Source organism: Antechinus flavipes, chromosome 3 (genome assembly GCF_016432865.1).
Source record: "Antechinus flavipes isolate AdamAnt ecotype Samford, QLD, Australia chromosome 3, AdamAnt_v2, whole genome shotgun sequence".
Classification (NCBI taxonomy): Eukaryota; Metazoa; Chordata; class Mammalia; order Dasyuromorphia; family Dasyuridae; genus Antechinus; species Antechinus flavipes.
This window is the reverse complement of record NC_067400.1, coordinates 552,102,590-552,128,845: the sequence shown is the minus strand read 5'-3', so window position 1 is coordinate 552,128,845 and position 26,256 is coordinate 552,102,590. Positions and strand designations below refer to the sequence as shown.

Genomic DNA, 26,256 nt, shown 5'->3' with positions numbered 1-26,256 from the left:
TAATAAAAACTCAAACTTCTATGAGCCCTTTAAGATTTCCAAAGCATGAGACAGGTAGCACACATATACTCATCTAAGATAAGGAAATTGGGATTCAAAAAGTAACTTAGCTGTAGTGACATAGCTAAAGTGTGTCAAAGCCAGATGGCAAATTCAGGTTTTCTGATTCTAAATCTAAAATCCTTTCTACTTGCCTATGATTCCTTTTATGGATTTACTTTTGTAACAATGAGCATAGGGCCTTGTATACAGTAGGTATATAAAATAATATCTACTATGCAGTCAATATAAAATAAACGTTTGCTGAATTGACCTGAATTGGGATGAACTGATCTAGGTGAATTAGGTGGCTGAGTGCTTAGGGGTCTCTTAGGGAGGAGAGGAATGGTACAAATAACAATTCCATTACCTCCAATGGGGGCTCCCAGCCACCTCCCGAACTCCAGGGCACTTGTCCACTGGCAAGGGATGTTCGAGGATGCATCGTCCTTCCCCCTATCTGAAGACACAGAGAGGGGCTACTCAGCTAAAGCAGACTAGAAGCTTTATTAGCAGGAGGCAGGAAAATGAACTGGGGGGAAGGGTCATTAACCCCCCCAGTTCACAGGACAATTTGAGTCCTCCATTTTGGTTACATCTGAGAAGCTGCAGAGGAAGGGGGAGGGAGACAGCAAAAAGGGACTTTGCCAGGCTTGTGCCCCTTGAGGCTCATCTTTATTCAAGCACTGCTCTGAGAGGAGAGCTGATTTACAGCTGGGTTTGGCCACATTCTGCTTTGTTTTATTGTTTTAATTGTACATAAGAGAGGCGCAGGGTATGGTGTCGTTTATGACAGCCTGAGACACTCAGTGTTTATAATGGTTGCTTACAGGCAGCCTTTGGCTGCTGGGCCCGGAGACTTGTTTACTGTTCTGCAGATTTACTGCCTCTTCCACCTGAAGATCTGGGAGCCCTTGACACCCAGCAGCCAGCCACAAGTGGTGTGGTGCCAGGCTCCCCATCACTGAGGAAGCCAGACTCTTTCAGAGTAAATGACCACCCAGCTCTCTGTACTATCAGCCCCTTCCCTGGGGCCAGGCCAGCCTTCTGGCTCCCACCCTCTCACCCTCAGATTCAAAGAATGTTTGACAGAGGTGGAAGGAATCAGCCCTATCTCCTTAAGGTAATTGAGGCCCAGGGCTAACAGGCAAGTGCAGGGTCACTAGATAAACAGCAGGGCAGGTACTCAAAGTCAAGACTTCTGAGTGCAAAACCAACGTTCTCTCCACCTCACCGGAGTGTATGTTGGGTTACATATTACAGAAGGGAAGTTAGCAGAGCAAAGTATACTTCCTTAAGGAGACTCAGACAATCCCATCTGAGAAGCTGACTGTTGCGGCCGTCTTAAAGAGCTCGGAGTATATGAGCCCTTTGATCTCAGAGGCGAGATGAATGAGGCGCTAGCAGCTAACCACTTGTCTGCTACCAAAATATCAGATGTCACAGAGACAAATGCCTTTAGAGACAGCGTAACACTCCATAACTTCATAGGGTGAGCCTGGCTTTGGCCAAGAGGGGCAGGGGCAGGGCCAGTCTGCATTAGATAATTGTGGGAGAGTGTCATCTGCAAGCAGCCCTGATGTTCAGGGACAAGCAGCTTCTGCTCAGAGGATGTAAGTACTTGGATGGGAGAAACTCACAAATTTGCCATTTGTCTTCCATACCTAAGCAGGACTTGGTACATAGTAAATAACTGAGAAATACTTGATTGATCAACTTCTCTTTCATTGATAACTTCTCTTTAACTTCTCCTTTTCTTTTACTCTCAGCATTGGGCCTCTATCACATCCTATCCATTCTATCTCAGAGATTTCTCTCTTCTGCCCCCTCCTCACCATTTTCATGGCACCACTCAAATTCAAGTCTTCACAACCTTGCACCGAGATTACTTTAAAAGCCTTCTCTAGGGCAGATAATACAAACAACAACAACAATAATAATCACAAGGCAAATGATATAATAATTGCAAAGAACTTATTACAGAGCCTGGTACATAGTAGGCATTATAAAAATACTAGCTCTTACCTATTATTATTGCAGTGAGAATGCAAAGATGAGAAATATTAGTCTCAACCTCAAGGAATTGACAATTTAATAGAAATACCTAAATCTGAATGAGGCAAGGTTAAAAAAGTGACAGACATAAAGAGCTGCAGCCCAAGTGGCATAAGAAAATGAAGAGGGAAATCCCACTTTTAACCTGGAGTTAAAAGGGAGAATAAAGAGACTCTGCAAGGCTAAAGGGGCTCCTACACTGGGCCTTGAAGGAAGAGTGCTGATGGTGGTACTGATTTTAGGGATGACATTTAGGACAAGACAGCCTGGATGAATGCTTGGAGATGGCTCCTGTCTCAGGCCCAGGACTCTATCCTCAGTGCCATCTAGTTGCCTAGTACCTTACCCATCGTAGATACTTGCTGAATCTGCATTTGGATTTGCATATATGGTGCACCCAGAGAATCTCAGTTTATTTATTAGTAAAAGGAGAGGATGGGACTAGATGACCTCAAAGGTTCCTTCTATCTGTAAGCCAATGATTGGTGGTGGTGGTGATGCCAGACCCCTGCTCTGTACACCTCAATAGCTCCTGTTGTTCAGTTATGTTTCAGTTGTATCCAACTCTGGGACCCCATTTGGGGCTTTCTTGGCAAAGATATTAGAGTACTTTCCCATTTCTAAGCAATTTTCTTGGTAGGCATTCAAGCCCTCACAAATCTGGCCCTTGTCTCTTTCCAGCGCTTACCTCATATCACTGCTCTCTCTGCACACTTTAGCCACCAGCCAGAATGAAGCAACCATTTGCTGTTCCTCACGCATGCTCAGTACTCTCTTACCTCTGGAGGATTTTGCTCACAGTACATCTAACACCTGGAGTGCCTTCAGTCCCTGTGAATGTCTGTCACTACCCATGGTCACCTCCTTTTTGCAATCTCTTAAAGACCTTAAAAGCAATATATATTTGTTCCATTTTTATCATCATTCCTCAGGTCACAGTTCTTAGCAACCATACCCCTAGGAGTTTTTAACCTAGGGTTTGTGAACTTTTAAAACTATTTTGATAACTATATTTAAATAAGAAAAGATTTCCATTATATTCCTAAATATTTTATTTTGTACATCTAAAACCTTTGAAAAGGGGCTATAAATTTCACCAGTTTGCCAAAAGGATCCATAATGCATAAAAAATTTAAACACCTATCCTGGGTTCTAAGACCTCATATATGTCTTTATACCTTTACTTTATACCTAATACATTTATCATGTTATTATTATTTACTGTAACTCCAATACATTGAGTGGATGCAAAGACATGGACAGGAATTGCAAAAGACAGCAAAGATAGGAAAGCATGGATGGACTGCAATCTGCCTCACTGGAGGGAATCTGAATCAGTGAGATCACAGATCTTGTATTTTATTAAGATCACAAATAGGAATTTTCTTGCAACTAGATAATCCTTAATTGCTCACTTCTCTCACCCCCAACATCCAAGTGATTGCCAAGGCCTGTTTTCCACTTTGCAATTTCTCTCCTTTGACATGGCCTCTACCCTAGTGCAAACCTCATCACTCTATGACTATTCTCTTGCAATAATTTGCTCATGGGTTTCAACTTCCTTCCCACTCCAAACCACCCTCTATTTAGCCACTTTCTAAAATAGGTTTTTCCTTAAAAAACAAAAACAAACAAACAAAAAAAAACCCAAAACCTCATTTCCCTATTCTAAAAGCTTTAGTAGCTTCCTATTGGCACCTGAATCAAATAAAAAAATGCTGTTTGACACTCTAAGAACTTCATAATCTACCTTCCAGTTTTCTTATACCTTATTCTCCACTTTTTAGTGACACTATCTTCCTGGCTGTTCCATGAACAAGATATTCCATCTCATGGATCCCGCCAGTTCTTCGGGCTCCTCCCATGCCTGGAATGCTTTCCTCCCTCTACTCTTATTTCTAGCTTTAAGTTCAAAATAAATCCTACCCTCTGCAAGAAGCCTTCTCCAATCCTTAATTCCAGTCCCTTCCCTCTGTTAATTATTTCCTAATTATCCTGTACATATGTACATATTTGTTCATCTATTGTCTCCTCCATTAAATGGTTTTCTGTCATTGGTCTCTTTTTGTATCTTTAATGTTTAATTCAGTGCCTGACACAGAGTAGGTGCTTAATATTTATTGATTTGTACATGGAACCTATTTTCCAACTGGACTGTGAATTCCATTAAGGCAGCAGGGGTCATGCCTGAACCGAACTTTATACTGTTTTCAGCTCCCAGCAGAGTTTGCAGGTACTTAATAAATATTGTTTAGTGAATCAATTCAGCAAACTTTTGTAAATCTGTGCGGAGGGTGGTAAGAGTACGAGGTGAATAAGAGTCCCTGTATTTACAAAGCTAGACTTCAGAATTAGTCAAGTGTGTGGATGCATGTGTCTGCAATAGGGGTGAGGACTGGATAGGGAAAGCTTTCTTGAAGTGCAGAGGGATTTAAGCTTATTTCAGGATGGACTTTGACAAGGTGGAACATGACTGGAGGGTATATAAAGAACTCTGCAAACTTTAAAGTCCACTATAAACGTCAGGAGAAGTAGTAGTTTTGGTCGTTATTTTCAAGTTGTGGAATTGGAGCCACATTATAGTGGAGAATGAGTATATCATGGCTCTTGCAAGTGTAAAGTATATTGTTCTCATCAGATAAGGAAGTATCTAACATACCATACCATACCAGTGGTTTAAGAATTGAAAGACCTGGGTTTGATTTCTGGCATTGGCATTTATTTACTGGTAGTCTGACCCTAGGCAATCTCTCTGAAGCTCAGCTTCCTTATTTGTAAAATGCAGATAACATTTGCTCTACCTATCTAGTAATATTAGGTTAGTTCTAGAACAGTGCTTTGTAAATTTTGAAATGTTAAAGAAATGTGATCAATTATGAGGTCCTCACAATAGTACTATGAAATGAAAATAACACCGCCAGTCTATCATCCCCATTTGGCACTTAGATATTCCCTTCCCTCCTTAAGCATTCATGCTTGGAAAGAGACTTCATGACATGGGATTTGCTTGCTATACACATATTCTGGGTGGCAGGGACTTGTTCCTACAAGGGACTACCACAGTCTTGATTCTAAGGAACCTGATTGAAAACCAAGGGCTCAGGAGTGTGGCTCCTTTCCTCCCTCATTATTCTTCCTCTTCCTCTCCCACTTCTGAGACCCAGCAAAATTGCTGATGACTTCTAAGTTCTTCAACCTGGAAGACTTAAAAGAACAATACTGGATCAATTCTGGGTTGCCTAGGCTATTTTGGGGTGGATAGAGTGGGGCTAGATTTGGTTTTTGAGGATGGTGTGGATAATCCAAGCACCTTATTTTCTTAGAAGGCCATCCACTTTATTTTAGTAAATTTTAGTAAAAACATTCTTTCTCTACAAAAGCCCTATGGGTGGTGTTTGGTTCTGCAGCCTGAGAGGCTAACACTTCAGTGATGGAGATGAGGGGACAGCATGAAGTGTTAGAGCTCTACTACTAGATTGATCTGATCTGAATTCCTGGTTCCTTTGCTCACCGTGGTTATGACCCAAAGAAAGCAACACTTGTATTATCTGGCTCACAATGTGGCTGTGGGGGAATCATTATTGTTGTGCCTCTTTTTGTGTAAGTCAAAGGGTATCTACAATCTCATGCATCCTGATGAAAGCCCTAATGGCACAGAGATGATCACACTATTTTATTAAAAAAAAAATAAGGTAGAAAGAAAGTAAGTGAGTCTTCCACTACAGGGCAAGCAAGTCAGAGATTGGCCTGAGGGACAAAATATCAATTTACTAAACAAGAGAAGTAAAACCATTTACTTACAACAGTGGTGTGGGAGCTTCCTAAGTGAAGTCTGGCAATACTATGTTGCAGAAGCCCAAACTCTGAAGAATGGCTAAAAAGGAGCTCACAGGAGCTCATGGAACTCTGCAATTCATTTTCAATTTGGGAGAACCTTAACAAGATGACCTCAAACCACTACTTACTCTCTATACGGCCATGTAAAAGGAGAGAAGTTGCAAAGTGGAAAACAGGCCTTGACAATAACTTGGATGTTGGGGGTGAGAGAGAGTGAGCAATCAAGGATTACCTAGCTTGCAAGAAAACTCCTACTCGTGACCTTAATATATATGCTTTCGAGAATTACAGGATTTAGTGAGAGGGACATTACACTCAACCACCCCAAGTTATATAATCTAAATCTCAGAAATTTCAAGTGATTTACCCAAGATCACACAGCTTGGTAAAGTGCTAGGCCTGGATTATTTTAAGTCTTTTGACTCCAAATGCAGTGATTATTCTACTTTCTTATGCTGTGTACCTGCATCCATATCTCTTCTCATGCTGTTTCTTATGCCTAGGAAATAATTCTTTTTTTGTTGATGAATCCCAAACTATCCTTTTAAAGTTAAATTCAAATGTTCTCTTCTCTATCCAGAAAAACTTCTCAGATCTTGGCTGGCAATCTCCTGAGCACCTTTCACCCTAGGCACATCACCCAATACTTTGTCCGCTCTTTCCAAAACATTAATCATTTACTATATGTTTATGAGCCTGATTACCAACTCAGGGTATGCAAACTACCCAGCCAGAGTATAGCTGTGGGCTCCTCCTTTACTAAACTAAGAAATCATAGTCTCATCTAAATTTCATATTTCCAAGGTTAACCAAAAAACACCATAAACAGCGGGCACTTAATAATAAGCATTTACTGAATAAAAATAGACTAAAAAAAACTGCCCTGGGTATGGAGAATAGTAGGGAAGTACTCAGAGTGGCCCCATCCCTGATTTAGCCCAATTTAGCCAAGAGGCACAATCAAGGGAGTACTAGAAAAGAAGCATGGTGATGAAGTGGGAGGATGGGTAAGAAAAGACCATGGACTAAATAACCAGCAAGCACATCTCTACTTTAACAGAAATGTTTGTGTGGGAATAGACAGAGGAGCACTATCACTAGTTTTAGCTCAGTTCTACCAGGGAATTTTGAAATTACTCTCCTTCATGCCAAAAAGTCCTGGGTTCAAGTCCTGCCTGTGACCCTGATAAAGTCTTTGAACTTCTTATCCCAGAAACTGGAACTGGGTTTATCAAACAGTAGATTACTATACTTATTAACTACTATATTGTGTGTACCTCGCTTATCCCACTGATCCACTACTCTCTTAGTATGAAATAGTTTTGATGACTGCTACTTTATTTTTAGTTTTAGATCTAGTATAGTTAGGCCTCCTTCTTTAGCATTTTTTTTTTATTACTTTCCTTGATATTCTTGAACTTTAGTTCGTCCAGATAAATTCCAGATGTTGTTATTTTTTCCTAGCTCTATAAAATAATTTTCTGGTAGATTGATATGGCACTGAATAAGTAAATTAATTTAGGTAGAACTGTCATTTTATTTTCCCAATTATTCAGATATGACTTTATTGTCAATTATTATTTTAAATGAAATTTCTCTTTCTATCTCTTGTTGCTGGGCTTTGTAGGCAATATAAAGAAATGCTAATGATTCCTATGGGTTCATTTTATATACTGCGATTTTGCTAAAGTTGCTAATTATTTCAAGTAGCTTTTTGGTTGATTCTCTAGGTATACCCATCATGTCACAGTTGAGAGTTTTATTTCTTCATTGCCTATTCTGATTCTTTCAATTTCTTTTTCTTTTCTTATTGCTAAAGTAACATTTATAGTACTACATTGAATAATAGTGGTGATAATGGGCGCATCCTTGATTCATCTCAGATTTTACAGGGAATGCTTCTAGCTTATCACCATTACAGATAATGCTTGCTGATGGTTTTAGATGGATACTGTTCAGTATTTTAGGGAAACTCGTTTTATTTCTTTGTTCTATGGTGTTTTTATTAGGAATGGGTACTGTATTTTGTGAAAGGCTTTTTCTGTATCTATTGAGATAAATTATATGACTTCGATTGGTTTTGTTATTGATATAGTCAAATATGTCGATAGCTTTGTAATAGTCAAACAGCCCTGTATTCCTGGCAAAAATCTCACTTGGTCATAGTGTATTATTCTGGTGATAAATTGCTGTAATGTCTTTGTTAACATTTTATTTAAAATTTTTGCATCAACATTCATTATGGAGAGTAGTATAAAATTTTTCTTTCTCTTTTTTGGCCCTTCCTGGTTTGGTATCACCACCAAATTTGAGTCATAAAAAGAATTTGGTAGGATTCCTTCTTTGCTGTTTTTTCCAAATATAGTACTGAAATTAATTGTTCTTTAAATATTTGATAGAATTCACTTGTGAATCCATCTGACCCTGGAGATGTTTTTTTCTTCAGGGAGTTCACTGATGACTTGTTCAATTTCTTTTTCTAAAATGGGATTAAGTACTTTATTTCCTCTTCTATTAATCTGGGCAATTTATATTTTTGTAACTATCTACTCATTTCACTGAGATTGGTAGATTTATTGACATAGTTGAACTAGGATAATTCATCCCATTTAATTTTTGATAGTGGTAATTTTGGTTTTCTTCCTTTTTAAAAAAAAATCAAAGTTTATTTATTTTTTTTTGGTTTTTTTCTTCATCAGAAAATCAGCTCTTAGTTTTATTTGTTAGTTCAATAGTTTGCTTACTTTCAATTTTATTAATTTCTCCTTTGATTTTCAGAATTTCTAATTTGGTGTTTAATTGAGATTTTAAAACTTGTTCCTTTTCTAGCTTTTTTAATTGCATTTTTTAAAAATTAATTTTTAAATTAAATGCTCAATTCACTGATCTCTTTCTTTACTTTATTCATGTAAGCATTTAGAGAAATAAAATTTCCACTAAGAACTTCTTTGGCAGCATCCCATAAATTTTGTTATGATGTCTCATTATTGTCATTCTCTTGGATGAAATTACTGTTTCTATGATTTGTTGTATGATCCGATCATTCCTGAGGATTAGACTAATTTCCAATTAGTTTTTAGTCTTTCATTTTATTGCAATTAATTTTTTATTGCATTATGATTTGAAAAGGACACATTTGATATTTCTGCCTTTTTGCATTTGATTGTGTGGTTTTTGTACCCTAATGGTACCTCTAGGGCAATTCCCTAAGAAGTTAAGTTTCTAAGAAGGCCCTGATCTGGACTAGCAGGAGTTTTCTCAGCTAGAATTCTCCACAGCACAAAATCACAAGTCAGTTGATGAATCAACAATCATTTATTAAGCATCTACAATTTGTTGGCACTGTGCCAGTTACAGAGGATAGGAATAAAATATTGGAATTAAAAAGACAGATATATAATAGAAGACATGCTTAGCATAACATTTAGGTAAGTTACAAAAACCATGTTTCTTAGTACCTAAATTTTGTCCCAGTACTAACTATCCTACTCCTACTTTCTTTTATCTTGTTTCCCAACAATTTTTCTGCTCCCAAACCATTTAGGGAGAGGGGAAAGGGAGGAGAAGTAGGGCCAGTGAAATACTAGAGGAAGGGAGAAAGATAGTCACAAGAAAATAATGAATGGATTGGAGACTAAGGATGTTTCTACAGAAGAGTTGTTATATAGTACAAAGGTTGTAGCAGATGCCTACAACCTCCAAAGAAATGAACACACAATTTACGCTTCTGATTTCACTGGTATGGGTCCTCAGAAAGCATAGTCCTACAGGCTGATTCCAGCCTCAGGAGGGATCCTGACTATGAATATCTAGACATAGCAATATACATACAGTTGGACAGGGAATACAAATAACTGCCTTTAGAAAGGTTTAAGAAGGTGGTATGGATAAAACAAACAGCTCTGCAGTAGTTCCTGAGTTGAAATGGATCTACCCAGCTTGAACCTTTGTCCTTAATTCAACTTTCAATGCCATCCCCATTAATTCATTTTCAGTATTCCAAAGAAGTCAAGATTCCTGCCCAAGCTGGGCTGACTTTTACGTTACATTTATTTGCAACTCAATTTACCTGTCTCCCTAGAAAAGTATTGCCCTTCCAACACTGGCACTGTGAGAAGGGGCAGATGCAGATCACAAGTTTTTATGCCTTCAAATCTTGGAAGACCTGCCCGTGTCTTCTCATAAATCCTCTATAAAAGACTCACCCAATACCTTGGAATCCTTTCAATATCTTCTGGGTAACTAAGGCAGCATTTGGACATTTTTGCTCTTGTGACATGAGCAGTCCATCTCTCATTCTCAACAGAGAGGCAACTACTCTCATGGAAACCCTCTTACCTTCCAGGGAATGGACACCCTGCTCCTTGGCGGTCTTGTAGACGCTGCTGAATTCATCTCCTAGGTTGGGATCAGCCCCTGCAGCCAGCAGGACTTGCACAACACTGAGGGAGAAGAGAAGCATTTAAGTGGTAAGGGGGATGAGAACTATCCTCCTTAAGAAATACCTGCAAATTTGCTTGGGTATATTGTCACAGTCTGAAGCTCTACAGGGTAAACCACATTCAGCAGGACCTCTATTTGTTATTTGGGAGCTAATAGCATCTCACTCCATTGAGGGGGAAACTAAAGGGAAAGTGACTTGTCCCATGCATGATGTCAAAATCAAGATCTGAACCCAGATTTCCTCACTCCATTCTCAGTACTCTTTTTACTATATAATATTATCTGCCTGTTAATCAATCACCAAATCAACATTTATTAAACACCTACTATGTGCCAGGCACTCTGCTATGTGCTATAAAAAAGGGCAAAAACCATTACCTGCCCTTAGAGAACAGACATGTTTCAAGAAACATAAAAGAAGATAACCTAAACATTTTTTTGAATATTAATAGCTGAGGAGTACAGGAAAAGCCTTCTGCAAGAAGATAGGGTTTGAATTAAGCCTTGAAAAAGCTAGGAAAACTAGGAAGTAGGAGTGAAGAAGCAGACCACTCCAGCATGGAGGACAACCAGTGAGTACAAACGCAGGGGGTGAGGACATGTAATCCTGTGTTTAAAGAACTGCATGTGAGCTAATGAAGCTAGACCATAAAATGATCGAGGGGAGTAAGGTACAAGATGGCTGGCAAGCTAGCAAAGGGCCAGGTTATGAAGGACTTTCAATGCCAGAGGACTTAATATTTGATCTTAAGGATAACAGGGAACCCTTAAAGAGTTCACTGAGAAGAAGGACATATTCAAGACACCTAGGCTTTAGAAAAACCACTTTGGCAACTAAATGGAGGAGGATGAATTAAACTGGTGTATAGAGAGATTTGAGACTGTAGTAGTATTCCAAATGAGAGGTGATGAAAACCCGAACTAGGGTGGGGGCAGTATAAATGCAGAGGAATGATGTCATGAAGGTAGGGACAACAAAATCTGGAGAAAGATCTGATGGGCTAAATTGGCCTTATAGGCCGAATCGACTGGCCAGTGGCTTGGAACAATAGAAAGCCAAGTTTCTATTATACCAAGGAAGTTCAATGGATCCAGTTTCCACCAGGAGTTGTGGAGGGAAAAGACATTGTTGAGGTATCCTTGGGTGGGGATAGGTGGAAAACTGAATCCCAGGTATGGAAACTTCAGGATGACTACATAAGGGAATGGATAATACAGACTCCATATGTCAACACTTGTAAGGTTGCTTGCCCTCTTATAAGCAACTTTTACACTAAGACACTGAGGGTAAGGACAACTGAAAAATATTGGAGACTAATTGAAGACTAATCTGCAGATGCAAATTGCTTTTTTTAACTATGACTCCCCCATTTCAGGCAAAAATCTCAAAGCCTATATCATTATGTTATCCTATGTCATTAATATTGGTTGCATGTGTTAGAATGGAGTAGGTGGGGAAAAAATAGCTCCTGTTTAGTGATGGAAATGAAAGAGTTTGGCACACTTCACTATACAAGCTTGTCTTAGAAATAATCCTCTGCATGGCTTGGGAAGAAGCTGGATGGTACTTGCGGGCTTAGGGTAATCGTGGAATTGTTTTAACAACTGCCATGGCTGTTCCTGACCTTGTCAGTGTGGTGGACTGCAAATCCAGGCACTGGGAGGGGTTATGGTCTAATCAATCTTGACAATGCTTTTTTCTCTATTCTTGTGGCCAGAACTAGCAAGAGTAGTTGTCTTTCCTTGGACAGAGAGCTCTGTATAGCATCACCATTCTTTCTCAGTAACCTGAATTCTCCTTCTTGATTCCATAGTATGGTCCCTTGGTTCCTGAGAACACTGATGGCCATCATTATACTTTTGATGCAGAAATACTGTTTCATGTCATTTTTGAAAAGCATTTACCTGACTATTAACAAGACTGAGTTGCTTTTGAATACTATAATACTATCTCCCTTCATCTAGAATCACCTATGACAAGGTGGATAATGCATTATGGTCTCTCTAATAAGATGGGCAGGGAAAAAGAAGCTTCCACTGTTACATGGAAATGAGATATTCACAACTGTGCTTATACAGTGCCCTTCATGAGCAGGTCGTGGCTTTGCTGAAAGCCGAGACTTCTCTCCCCGCCCCGCCCTTGCCCCTCCCCTCCCCCAAGAGCTTTGCTTCCTCTGCTAGATCAGAGGGCCTCAATTTAGGATTTTGAAGAACAGTTTTGCTTGGTTCGCTGATGGCTCTTGTCCAGTGTGAGAAGCCTGCACATTTAGACCCTGTTGTCCATTTACTTCATAATAGAGAATTCCTTGAGGAATAGGGTCTTGACATGACCTTCCAGTAGGGATGAGCTGAAAGCTACATTGTTGCCATATAAAAAAGAGCAGATAAGCTCTTCATCTATATTAGTTTTGGGCAGAAGTTTTGAGGCCGGACAAGTAGTTTTAGGACTTAGAAAGAACAGACTTGACATTCAAAATGTATCCTTTTTGGATTCAGGTTCAGTGCAACAATTTTACATCACATTTCACTTTTTTGTGAGAGATGTTACAGTCCATTAGAAACATCATACACCCTCTATTGAATTCAATTACCAAGATGCTGCTCTTTATAAGAATGACAGAGCCTAGAAACTCGGTCTATCATTGACCTAGATATCATGGTCATGAGACTATATGATGTTGGAGCACAGGACCACATGATCCCCTTTACTAAGGATGTGTACAATTTTAACCTACCAGAATGGCATGATCCTATAGGATGTCAGACTTGCCTCTACTTGAAATCTGATTGCACAAAGTGTTTGCAAGCGGTTTGCCATTTCTGTAATTTATCCAGGACATGTCACTGTGTACTAGAGTCAAGTCTACCACTGTGGCAGACAACAAAGCTCTTCTAGAACATACCTTTCCACATTATGGATTCCTCTGCAACACTGCCTCTGATTGTGATTAGTAGATATTAACCCAAGGAGTATGGGGAGTATGGGTAGTATGGGCAGCTGGGTGGCACAGCTGGTAGGGTGCCCAGCGCCTAGAGTCAGGAAGGCCTATTTTTCTCAGTTCAAGTCTGGCCTCAGATATTTAGAAGTTGTGTGACCCTGGGCAAGTCACTTGACCCTATTTATCTCAGTTTCTTCATCTGTAGTATTTTTCCCAAGAAAACCCCAATGGGATCATGAAGAGTCAGACAGGACTGAAAAATGGCTTAATGACAATAATTGAATCTTAGGAAGAGGGAGAGCTCTCTGGTCCAGTGTTGCTTGGACTGAGTCTCTAGGAAGACTAAATTTGATTAAAAAAAAAAAAAAGATTACTTTTAGTAATCCCAGTTAATCCTTCCAGTCCCTCCTTACTTCAACTTTTAGGAAATTGCCTGGGCTTTGAGATTTTTGCCTGAAATGGGGGAGTCATAGTTAAAAAAGCAGTTTGCATCTGGAGATCTAAATAGTGGACTACAGCTCAATACATGTTACCAGTTGTTCTATTGTAGCCAAGACAGTTAATGTGATTTAGGGGTGCATTAAGAGAGATAGAGCTTCCAGGAATAAGACTCTGTACTGTGCTCGGATCATGAGCTTGATTTTTACGTCCAGTTCTGGATGCAGAGTTTAGAAGGGACATTGATAAGTTGGAATATGTCCAGAGGAGAGTAAGCAGGTCAGTGAGAGGCTTTGAGAAATGAGTGAAGGAATTAGAAATGTTCAGCCTGCAGGACGACTTAAGAGGAGATTTCAGGAAACACTTTCTAACAATCAGGGTTTATCTCAAGGTGAAATGGACTTGATGTGGGACATGGAGAGAGCACTGGCCTGGGAGTCAGAAGGATGTGACTTCAAATCCAGGTTCAGATACTTGCTTAAGCTGTGTGACTCTGGACGTGTGACTAACTGCAACTACCTCCAAAACCAGAACTCCTCGCTAACTCTGTGATTGTGCAATGCCAATAATGCCAGTATACAATATGAAAAAATTGGCTTGACTTTAGAAAAGTACTACATATAAGGTGATAATAAATAATCAGATGCAGTCATTTACTTGGTATGGAAACCCTCTTCATTGATTCTACCTCTCTTAAATAATAATTTTAGAGAACTGTCCGAGTCTCACAAAGGTTAATGACTTGCCTATGATCAAACAGTTCAGGTGAGAGGTAGAATATGAACTCAGGTCTTCAAGATTCCTTATCCAGAAATCTAATTATTCTGTCATTTGGCTTCTTTAAACAGATATTATTAGATGGTTGTTTAACTATAACCCTTCAAATAAGCCAAAACCAACAACCCACATTTTCTATTTAAGAAGGCATCAAAATACAGAATATCTTTTAAAAACATTTGTATCCAACACAGTTAAAAGATTTTGGTGCTTATAGGGATAGGTTTTCAGTATCCTTGAAAAGCTGTGATTGTTTTAATTTGTATAAAAACTACAGAATCAGAGGATGTTAAAGAGAAATGAGGGCTCTCCCCCTAGCTTTATAGATGAGAGAAAAGAAGCCCTAAGTCAGTTAAATGACTCCCCAAAAGTCAGAAAGCTCTTAAGAAAGAGATAGTGTTTGAATCCAGTACTCTAACTGGGAAGATACTATTTTTCCCACAATGCCATGGAACTCTCCTAGGAATGATTAAAGTACGTTTTCAGGGGTGGAAAGCAGTATAGGACCATGGAAATGGCTAGATTTGGAGTTGGAGACCAAGGTTCATAATCTGGTTTCACTACTTATTAGCCAAGCAACTTCAGATCTTTCTTAGCTTCTAGATCACAACTTTTCCACACAGTAATGTTTTGAATACTTAAAAAAAAAAAACTATATTGTACTGCTTCTAAGTCTTCATGTCTTCAGTCTAAAAAAGACCAGTGATCTTCCTTCCTAAAATATGGTATCCAGGATTCAGTCCAGGATGCTAGATGTCTGGCCAAAGCACATGACAATGACAACAGAATTCTCCCCTTCCTCCTTTTAAATACTATTCCCTCAAAGAAGCACAAGACAATTATGTTGGTTCTTTTGAAGGCCCTTGTCTCCATACCACCTTAAAAGTCAGGATACTTGCTACTACATTGAAAAATGTCATAGATGTGACAGCAAAGTTAAAAAGAAGATGCCTTCTTAAATAGAAAATGTGGGATGTTGGTTTTGGTTTATTTGAAAGGTTATAGTTAAACAACCATCTAATAATATCTGTTTAAAGAAGCCAAATGACAGAATAATTAGACTTCTGGAGCAGATTTAGATTGGATGCAAGGAAAAACTCAGTAACTGTTAGAGATATCCAGCAACAGAATGGGCTATCCTGGGAAGGAAGGGCTACCTCTGAAGGTCTTGTCTTCTGTTCTGGGGATATATTGTTAGGAGCTAGTGAAGAACAGTTTCTCACTCAGGTATAGCTTGGACTAAATGGTTGCCACATTCCCTTCTGGCTCTTAGATTCTGTGGACTTACAATCTACTAAGACCTGAAGACCTTTTCCACATGAACTTTTGTTTATCCTCACCTCTCTCTCCCTTCTCATCCCATAAAAGGTTGGATTCTAGAATTCCAGGGTAGGATTTCACATTTATCTCTGTATATTTCCTTTTATCCAAGGCTGGATCCAACTATTTTAGTCTTCTTTTTGCCTCTGATACCTATCTGTAGCTAATCCCTTTCTGTCCTTTGCATATCTGATAACTTCCTACCTATTGCCTTCAATCAATCACTGATAAAAATGCTGAAAAGCACAGGTCCAAGGAAATATCCCGAGATGGCCCATCAGACTCTTCTAAATTAATACAAACCCATTAATGAGTGTAATCTTTTAACCATATCAGTCCACCTAACTATATCATGGAGCCTGAATCTCCACCTGGTCCACAAAGATAGAATCAGACACTTTAACAAATGTTTTCACTGTTAGTCTGTTAATTGAGCATAATGTTCAGCCCTGCCATGGTTCTTAGGAGTTTTACAAAATAGAAAGCCAGCCTTTCTGCATTCACAGCCACATCATCTTACCCTTCCCAGATCAGGCTGATTTAAAATCCAAGTGAAAAGGATGTGTTGGTCTAAACTCAAAAGGACAATAATTTGGTCAATATTTAGCTGTTCCATCCAATCACCCTTCAATTGCGCCTTGGAGTCTCATGTCAGGCTGTCCCTCTGGGCAGCCCATGGCACCGATTTCTTCTTCCAGACATCTCTGGGTTCAGAGGTATTGATCGTCTCTGTCCAATTTGCAGGCAGCAAGACGTGTCCAAGCAACCAAGTGCAGTCCCCTTGGCTCCGGAGGGCAGAGAATGGTTGAGTGTGATGGGGAAGGAAAAGTGATTTGGTTCATCATCGTGGGCGCTAACCCAATCACAAGAAATATGCAATTCACCTTCTAAAGCAGAAAGCTAGGAAAGAGGACCTAAGAGCTAGACCCCAAGGGCTCTGTCTAGGCTAATGACTCATCATGCAGCCTCAGAGAGAACTGTCTGTATTCTCTGGGGTTCATGTCACATCCTCAAGCACTAAAGCACGGCAAGGATGGCTGCTACTGCTGAAATGATAGAAGCTGGCTAACTATGGGCATCCAATTGGGCAATAGGTAGGAAGTTACCAGATATGCAAAGGACAGAAAGGGATTAGCTACAGATAGGGATCAGAGGCAAAAAGAAGTGACTAAGTGTTGATTCAGACCAGTAAGCCCCTAACAAATCTTTCCTGATTCCTTATTTCCTTTATTCCTTTCCTGATTCCTTATATTCCTTTATTCAATAAGTATTTAAGTGGGTAAGAGAGATGTGAAGCAAAGTACCATTGTAAGTCAAGGGGAAAGGGAATCGTTATCACTTAGGTGAAACAAAAGAGTGCAATGGAGAAGAGGTAATATTTTAGATGGACTTGAAAGCAACAGACAAAAGTGAAGGAAAGGCATTTCAGACATTTAAAAAATGTGAAAAAACAGATGGAGTATGCTAAACACGTTATGGTGGGAGTTAGCTGGAATGTAGAGAAGTTAGAGATGAGAGATTTAAGTTTGGAGAGATGGGTGGTATAAGATTGTAAAAGGCTTTGAATGCCAGGCAAAGGAGTCTAAACTTGGCAATAGAAAATCACTCTAGCTGTGTGACCCTGGGCAAGTCATTTAACTCCGATTGCGTCAGGGAGGGGAAAAAAGAAAGAAAGAAAATCACTAAAGGTTTCTGAACAGAGGAGTCACAACTAGTATTATTTAAGTAGTGGTATGAAGGAATGGATTGAAAGGGGGAGAGAAGAGACAGAATGACTACACAGAATCTTAAAGCGGGACCAGACCTTGGGTCAGTTAGTCTACTCATTACATGAAAATGGATAGCTTCAGACAGCCTCCTCAACAAGTGGCCTTTCAGTCTCTGCCTTAAGTCCCAAGTCAGAGGTCAGTATTATTAAAAAGCAATCAATCAGCATATGCATTAAGTCAAGGGTCCTCAAACTTTTTAAATAGGGGGCCAGTATACTGTCCCTCAGACTGTTGGAGGGCCAGATTATAGTAAAAACAAAAACTTTGTTGTGTGGGCCTTTAAATAAAGAAACTTCATAGCCCTGGGTGAGGGGATAATCATCCTCAGCTGCCACATCTGGCCCGTGGGCTATAGTTTGAGGACCCCTGCATTAAGTGCTTATTATGTGCTACATACTAAGTCTTGTGCTTAGCTATGGAGGATAGGAAAATTAAAAACATGGTCCTTGACCTCATGATGCTCACATTCTAATGGGGGAAACAATATGCAAATAATTACTACATACTATACATACATGAATACCTACACATAGATGTACATAAGTAAACACACACAGTATAAAGGGAAGGTATTTTCAGAAGATCCACCCTAGAAGTAGATGGGAATGGAAAAGATTTCTTGCAGAAAGTGGGTTTTCAGACAATTTTCTTGAGAAAGTGGGAAAACAGAAGATGGAGAGGAGAAGGGATTGTATTCCAGGCACAAGTAGCTGACAATGAAAAAGCAAGAAGCTGAGAGATGGCATACTGTGTGTGAAGAACATCTAGGAGGTTGATGTGAATGGATCCTACCTATAGAATAGGAAGGAAAAAGGAAGGAAGGGTCTAATTTGGAAGGACTTTAAATGCTGGAGAGGATGGAGAGATCCTTGTGCTTTTTGCTTTTTTTTTTTTGAGTCTCTAGCACTTAATTCAGCGCCTGATACATAGTAGGCACTTAATGAATGTTTACTGATTAATTAAAAAGTTCAGAAGATGGTGGACTTTGGGTCAGTAAAGACTTCTAATTAATCCTGAAGATGAATAGTCCCTATCCCTAATCCAACTGAGACCTGCTTAGTAAAATAAAAGATTTGGGACATTGAGAGTTTGAATAACTACCAGGCATTCATTATGAAATATCCAGTAGACAGCTGGAAATGTAAGATTGGAGAACAGGAGAGAGAATAAGTCTAGATCTCTAGATCTGTGAGTCATCTAAATAGAGAAAATAATTTAATTTTGCTAAATCCACGGGGGGCTGATGAGGTCACTGAATGAGAGAGTACAGATACAGAAAATAAAGAAAAGAATCCATGAAAAAGCCCTGACAATCATCAAAGTATGAAGAGCAAGATATGGATGAACCAGCAAAGGAGACTAAGAAGACATGTTCACTCAATGAGAATGCAGAGTAGTGGCACAAAAACCTAGATTGGAAAGGCTGGTCAACAGCCTAATACTTCTGTTAATTGAGAAGGAAGAGGCCTACCTGTCTTTCTTCCTGGCTCAATGTGTCAGGGAGCAAGAGTGAAATGTTACTGTTCTTATCCTCACTGACCAAAGCTGATTCTAAATTGCCTTATCACCTTGAGAGAGATAATCTACTAAGTTTGCATAGAGCCTTGGGATAGAACCAATCAAGCTGATTGGATAGCAACTATATCAAACAAGCATCAACCCTTCTATAAACTAGTCTAGCCCACAGGGTCCACCCCAGCTACTGCCTGGACCATAAGGCAAGTCAGGCTCAGGAATTCACCATCTGCCTCTGGTTGCTTAGTAATGAATCAATCTTACTTTTGCTCAGATGGGACAAAGCATAACAATTCAGTATTCTATGAATTCTTATGCTTAGATGGAAGCTCTCTTAGTTAGGTATACTCCTCACTGCCTTACACCCAGACATGCAGTCTGACCTCCTTCTATTCTACTTTGGAATGTTTGTTCTATTGTTAACAAACTGCCCTTGATATCAGACCTATGGCCTTCTCCTAGGATTGCTCTGGATATGTTTTTTATTTAGCTATTGCTATGTAAATCGTTTTCCTAAAAAAAACGAATGTAACCTCTTTCAGGGCAGGGACTATTTCCCTTTTGTTTAAGTATTTTCAGTGACTAGCACACTGTAGCACCTTAATAAAAGATGCACTTACTCAAATCAATGTCTAAGTGCCAAACAGCTCTCAGGCAAGACTGACAATAAAGCACATGTGTTTGAGAGGGTGGGAAGAAAGGCTGCCAAGTGTTTAGATGGGGTATGAAGATTTCTGGGACTGTAGGTGTTTCCCTGGATTGGCAACCTCTGTGAGACAAGGTTTAATTTGCTAAATGAGTTTTAATTGAATCAGAGGCAGAGACCACTCATCTGCAGGATTCAGATCTTCACCGACCTGGCCAGTGACTCAAAGGGCAGTGTTTGGCCATAGCTCATTAGTGAGTAAAGTCAGCTGTAGAAAGTGCTTTTTGCTCTGAACACAGTATGAAGGGAGTGAGATAACAATCTTAGAGAAAGGCAGATTCTAGCCTGATTCTGTATATGACAGCAACAGACCCAGTAAAACCCAAAGAGGAGGATTTCTCAATATGATATGAAGTTTTGGAGAACACTTTTCCCTTCCACCAGATTGAAAGAATATAGAAGATTTGATGGGCACTGTAAATTCCAAGGAGAACTTCAGTGAATGATAAGGTAAGACAACTTGTATGTGGATAAAGAAAATTAAATACAAGGTAAATTTTTTTGGGGGGGGCAAGGGGGAAAGAGGAGGGCATAAGTAGCTGGAATAATCAGAAAAGGCTTCATGTAAAAGAAAGTGGTTGAGAAAGATTTTGAAGGAATAGAGGAATTTAAGAAGCAAAAGTAAGGAATGTGAGCATTCCAGACAGAGGGATAGTCAGAAAAGTACAGAAATAATTCAAGCTTTGATTGAGGTTTGCAGGTATGGTAACTTTTCTTGATGCAATATTGGTGAGAATCCAGAACCAATTGATTTTGGGTATCTGGCATATACATGTGGCATATACATGTCAAATCTGGGGATACAGAGAGAAAGAAATCTGGCATGTAACAAAGAAAGCCCCTGGCTCTGGTTTGTGGGCAATGTGGTGAGTCAGAACACTGCTTTTCTCTCAGAGGGTAGTTCACGGAATTATAGTTTGTTGAGGAAAGAAGAAGCTTTAGGGAATATCTAGCACAATGAAACCTAGGAATGTTCAATGACTTGCCCAAGCTAGTAACATTGTGAGGATCCAATGAGATGAGGGATGATGAAAGCATTTGGAAAAAGTACACAGTCCCAGAGAAAAGCAAGGTATTGACCTGTTATCAATAATCATTTGATTTCCCACTGCTATGGCAAAAGACTGAATTGGTTGGGCAAAGTCATGGGATCCCAGATGGAAGGGCTCACTGTACTCTGGCCCCTATAAATGTCAGATAAAGAAATTGAAGCCTGCCCCATGAGAAGTCCCCAGGACATCCTCTCTTTCTGTTCAGGAAAAGGGAATCTCAGAAACCTTCATTTGAAAGTTCGTGCCCCTGTTCCTCCTACTCCCAAGGGGCAAAAGGATTTAAGGAGAAGAGTATTAAGTGACTCTGGGGAGATGGGAAGGTGGGCAGAGATGGGGAATGACCTTTAAAGTCCCTGGCTCTAAATTCAATGACTCCAGAGGAGGAAGAATAGCCTAAGCCAATAATTAGCTGAGTCCCATGGGGCAAGGACTTTTTCTTCTCTGGGCCACTCTCAGTACCTTCTTTGAAATGAGGGGGCTGGGTTAGAAGATTGATAAGAGCCCTTCTAAGAGCCCTTCTACCACTAATTTTTTTTTTTTTTGATTCTATGACCTCCCAACCTCTCCTAAATCATGGATCTACAGGAGTTAATCAGTTCTGGAATGGGCCTTGGAGAGGGACCTTGACCTGGGAAATGATACCGATGGCCTCACATGTCTTGGCAGTGAGGCTCAAGGCAGAAGTAATAAAGTAAAAGAAAGACCTTACATTCAAGGAAGCAAACATGATCCCACACAGATTACTATGACTTGGGGGTACTTGACTCATGACAAGAACAGATTACACCTTACACCAAGAAGACAGTTATCTTCATGGAAATTCAAGAACCTGGGGGAGAGGGGAATGTGAGGAGAGAGCATGACCTTAGGAAGGAGACATAGAGGCAGTATCTTGAGAAGATGGATAATAAAAACTGCCACAAGCCAGCTGGAGGAATCTGATGAGAAGTTTTTGATGGAAACTACAAACCTGGTACAGAAAAGTTAAGAACAATGAAAGAGGACTTCAACTATTTGGATATCTGGAAGATTTCTACTTAAAAAAAAAAAATCTCTTCATTTTCATGCAGGTGATTAAGTTTTTAGCATCCAGACTTTGCCCAAAGATGGCAAGTCAATTCTATTCGCTGGATCTCAGTTTCTTCATGGGTAAAATGGGAAGAAATGAATATTTCATTCACAAAGTAGGTGCTTATTATTCCCATTTTACAGTGGAGGAAACAAAGGTCAAGTCCCTAGAGTCATACAATTAGCAAATGTTTGAAAACAAATCTTGACTCTAGTCAGGTGCCTTATCTACTACACCTCTATAAAAGCTATCTTAAGTAGGGCTTCTCACGCTTTTTCCACTAATGATCCTTTTGGCCAGAGAAATTTTTACATAATTCCAGGTATACACGTATATAAAATAGGTGTACAAATCAAACATTTACTGATAATGAATCATAATTTTGTGACTCCCACATATAGTAATGTGACCCCATTTGTGGTAACAACTCCCAATTTAAGAAGCTTTGAACTAAAGCTATTTAAAGATTCGAGATGGTCTCTGAGGTCCTTCCAGAGCTAAATATATGACAATATGAAATCAGGGCAAAGGCAGCAAGTCTGGACTTAGTGTAGCTAATGGGAACCACAGGGAAGAGTAATCAGGAGAATGCGTTAAAGATGAAGGGAATACCGGCATTCATCTGGCTCTTCTGTGTATCAAACTTTGGGAGATTAAACTGGAAAGAACTAAAGACAAAGAATCAAGAGTATCCCTACATGTGGTGGAGCAGACAGAAAGTGGGGTAGGTGTGGAGCTGGAGGACCTGAGTTCTAGTCCCAGCTTTGCCACTCATTATCTATGTGACTTCAGAGGAATTATTTAACTATTTGATTTCTTCTTTTGTAAAAAGGGAGAAGCTGGAACAAATAATTTCTCTGATCTTTTTCAAGCTGTGAATTTCTGACTTAAGGCAGTAGAGGTTCTTAAGAATGACACTGAAAGTTTAAGCACAAGTGAATTTGATGAGGAAGAAAAGGAGAGTGGTTTCAAAAGGGACCAACTCATCAATAAGCTTGGGCTTAAAGATAATGTTTATAAGAGATGGAAAAAATTGAGGACAACATAAGAGAGTGGTGTGATACTTAAGATCACCACCAGGAACGGTAAAGCTCAGAACAAACTAAGGCCAGGTGAATACTAAGGATGACAAAAAGGTATTATTTTTAAACCTATGTTGGGGAACAAAGATCAAAAAATGTCAGATCCACTGCTGATATGAATTTTGGAAAGCAGACTATTTTGCTTCTATTTTCTCTAACTCAGGATTATTAGATAAGAGATAGACAGGGCGTCCCTTCTCTTGTCTACTAACACTGAGTCAGAGAAAGCAGCCATGCAGATAAAGCTATTGGGAATATTGAGGACTTCTGAATTTTACTAGTTGCTTGACCATGAATAAGTCACAACTTCTTAGAGACTCAGAAATTTCTAATGATTATAAAGGTATCAATTTTAACAAAATGAAATTTAACAGCAATGAATAAAATATACAAATGTTGGGGTGGGGCTGTGTGGTATAACAGAAATCAAACCTGGACTTGGAAGTAAGGAGACCGGAACTTATACTGACTTGCTTTGTGACACCAGGCAAGGCCCTTCTTCCTCTCTTCCTTGGCAAATGAAGCAGAGTACATGGTCTTTAGGATTCTTTCATGCTTTAATATTTAGTGTCGTTTAATTCTGGAAGTTATGTATTCTTTTAAATCATTCAGGGTCACCAATGTAACTTAATCCAAGACTTTTGTCCCTATCTCAATCAAGGACAGGACTTACTTGCAGGCCTCTCCTTTCTTTTTACTTGTAGCTAGCTGAAAAGAGAACAGGCCTTTCCACAGTCAATAGAATGAATTAAAACAAAAACTCAAATAAAGTAGAGACCCTTTGATTCAGAATCAGAGCTTGGCCACACTCATGATCTCTGGCCTCCTAGAATCTGGAGCCTGTGCAATGGCATTTATAGTACACTTATTTGCTGACCACATCTCCCTACTCGTCTCCTTGCCTGCCTGATTCTCCACATCTGGCAAAAGTCCTTGCTCAGGCCCAGATCCTCATCACCCCAATGTCACCCATGGACTATTGTGAAGATCACAAGTGTCAAAAGCAGTGTTTTCTGACTTTTGGCCAGCTAGAACAAAAAAGAAAGAAAAAAAGCAATATTGAAAATGAAGGGGTTGTACCTTCTGATGGAGAGCATCGATGTCAGGATCAAGATCCACAATAAGACATGCATGTTTGTACATGGCCAATGTGAAAATTTGTTTTGCCTAGGTGCATTTGTCACAAAGGTTTTGTTTTTTTCTTCCTCTTCTTTTTCCAATAGGGGATATAGGAGGAAAAATAAGATAGGAAACATAGAAAATAAATGCTTCTTAACTGAAAAAAATTTTTTTTAAAAATAAAAATGAGATGACTATTCTAGATTAGGACTTCTTAAGGGAGTCATAATATTGTTTAATTTTTTTTTTTTTGTTAACTGTTTCAATATATTTGCAACTTCAGTATTTTATACATTTATAACAATCATTCTGAGCAGGGATCCATAGATTTTACTTGTCTGCCAAAGGGGTCCATGGGCATTCAAAAAATCCAAGAGCCCTTAGAGATCTCAAAGATTATTCCCAGCTTTTCTCGAATTCCTACAAATTGAGTTCTTCGCAGTTTTGAGCACTTGCACAGACTCGCTTATTTAATACTAATGACATTCCTGTGAGGGCAACATTAAACATTATTATTTCCATTTTTTACAGATAAAAAAACTGAAGCTCTGAGAATGGGAAGGGAATGTGCCAGACATTGTGCTAAACACTTTTTACAAATATCTTTTGATCTTCAAAACCACCCTGAGAAGTAGGTGCCATTATTATTCCCATTTTACAGTTGAGTAAACTGAGGCAGAGTGTGACTTGTCCAGGGCACACAGCTCATAAGGGTCTGAAGCTTAGGTCTTCTCGATTCCAAGCCCTATCCAGTACCACTTTGTTCATGAATGAGAAGTGAATGAACTGAAATTCAAACTCAACCTTAATGTCTAGCTTCTTCCAACCCAACACCTGCCTCATTAAGAAGATGTCATCGGGCTGGCCTGGATTCCTGATGAGTGCAGGAGGAAGGAGGCTCGAGGCTTTAGGGAAGGTCTGACCAAGGTCCTGACTGGGTAGATTTCCCTCCAGCTTAGGCAAACATTCAAACAGATGCTTGTCCACAGTGCCTCCCTCCCTCAGTCCAAGCCAGGCTTCTGACTTTGACCTGACCTACAGTCAGCCTATGGTCCTGACATTGAGCCTGTAGGAAGAGGGCCAGCCTCGGAGTCCTGAGAGTCAAGGACACTTGAAGAATGTTGTCTTGGCATGGAATGACAGGCCAAATAAACCAGACGAACTGGATGAGAGCTTTTTTGTATTTGTGATTAAAGATGGAATGGCTCATCGGTACGAGGAGGGAGAGGAAGAGACAAGCACTAAAATTACATGAATGGTAAGGGAGAATTAAATCCTCAGCCAAGGGGAGTTTCTGTGATTCATATTAACAAGCTCCAGGTACTACATCCGGGAAGGGATTGGCAAGTGCATGTTATCAACTCATTAAGCTAGCTTCTCCAGGGATTCTGGCCAGGCAGGGAGGACAATGCCGGGAACTAGGCCTTTGGAGGCTGATGAAATGGGCTGCCATTTGGTCCTTAGCCCAGGAGGGAGGGAAGAAGGGAGGGGATTCTCTGGGGGAATTTCAAACAGTCTTGCCAAAGCCCTGGTGATAGGAGCTACTGCTTCCTTTCTTCCTTCTCCCTCAACCCACAAAACCCTTTGTTCTGTATCTCTCTGAGGTCTTCCCCATGTAAAATGTATATTATATCTCTCTAAGAGCCAAGCACTGACCTCTCCTGAACACCAAGCCCAGGGCTCTGCATGCAGCAAGTGATTAATGTTTGTCTGAATGTATGGCTGAGCAACAAGTAAATGCCATTACTTATAGCTCTCCCCAGGCCTAATATAGGACTTCACAGAGAAACATAATTAGCAAATTAATTTTAGCAACAGGAACCAGGCCAGGTCCTGACTCTATGACTATCTTTTATCAAACAGAACTCACTATCAAGCTATCAGGGAAGGCTGTGATACAATGTGATAAACATTCATTAAGCTACTACTATGTGCCAGGTACTGTGCTAAATGTTGAGAAGTATAAAAAACGGAAGACAGTTCTACCCTCCAGGAGCTTATAATCTGATGGGGAACAGGAGACCTGTGGTAGCACCAAGGATGCTGGTGGGGATAATGATGACAGTGGTGGAGTCAAATGAAGGGGTGTGCTGAGG

General features: G+C 39.7%; 1 protein-coding gene across 2 annotated transcripts in view; it reads right to left on the bottom strand.

Annotated features, from left to right (window-relative positions):
* Positions 1-26,256, bottom strand: part of CLPB (caseinolytic mitochondrial matrix peptidase chaperone subunit B) — a 182,149-nt gene that overhangs the window by 119,467 nt on the left and 36,426 nt on the right. For both annotated transcript variants that reach the window (XM_051987437.1, XM_051987438.1), the window contains exon 4: positions 10,270-10,373. In XM_051987437.1, the coding sequence (XP_051843397.1) occupies positions 10,270-10,373 (104 nt within the window). The remainder of the gene's footprint in view (positions 1-10,269; positions 10,374-26,256) is intronic.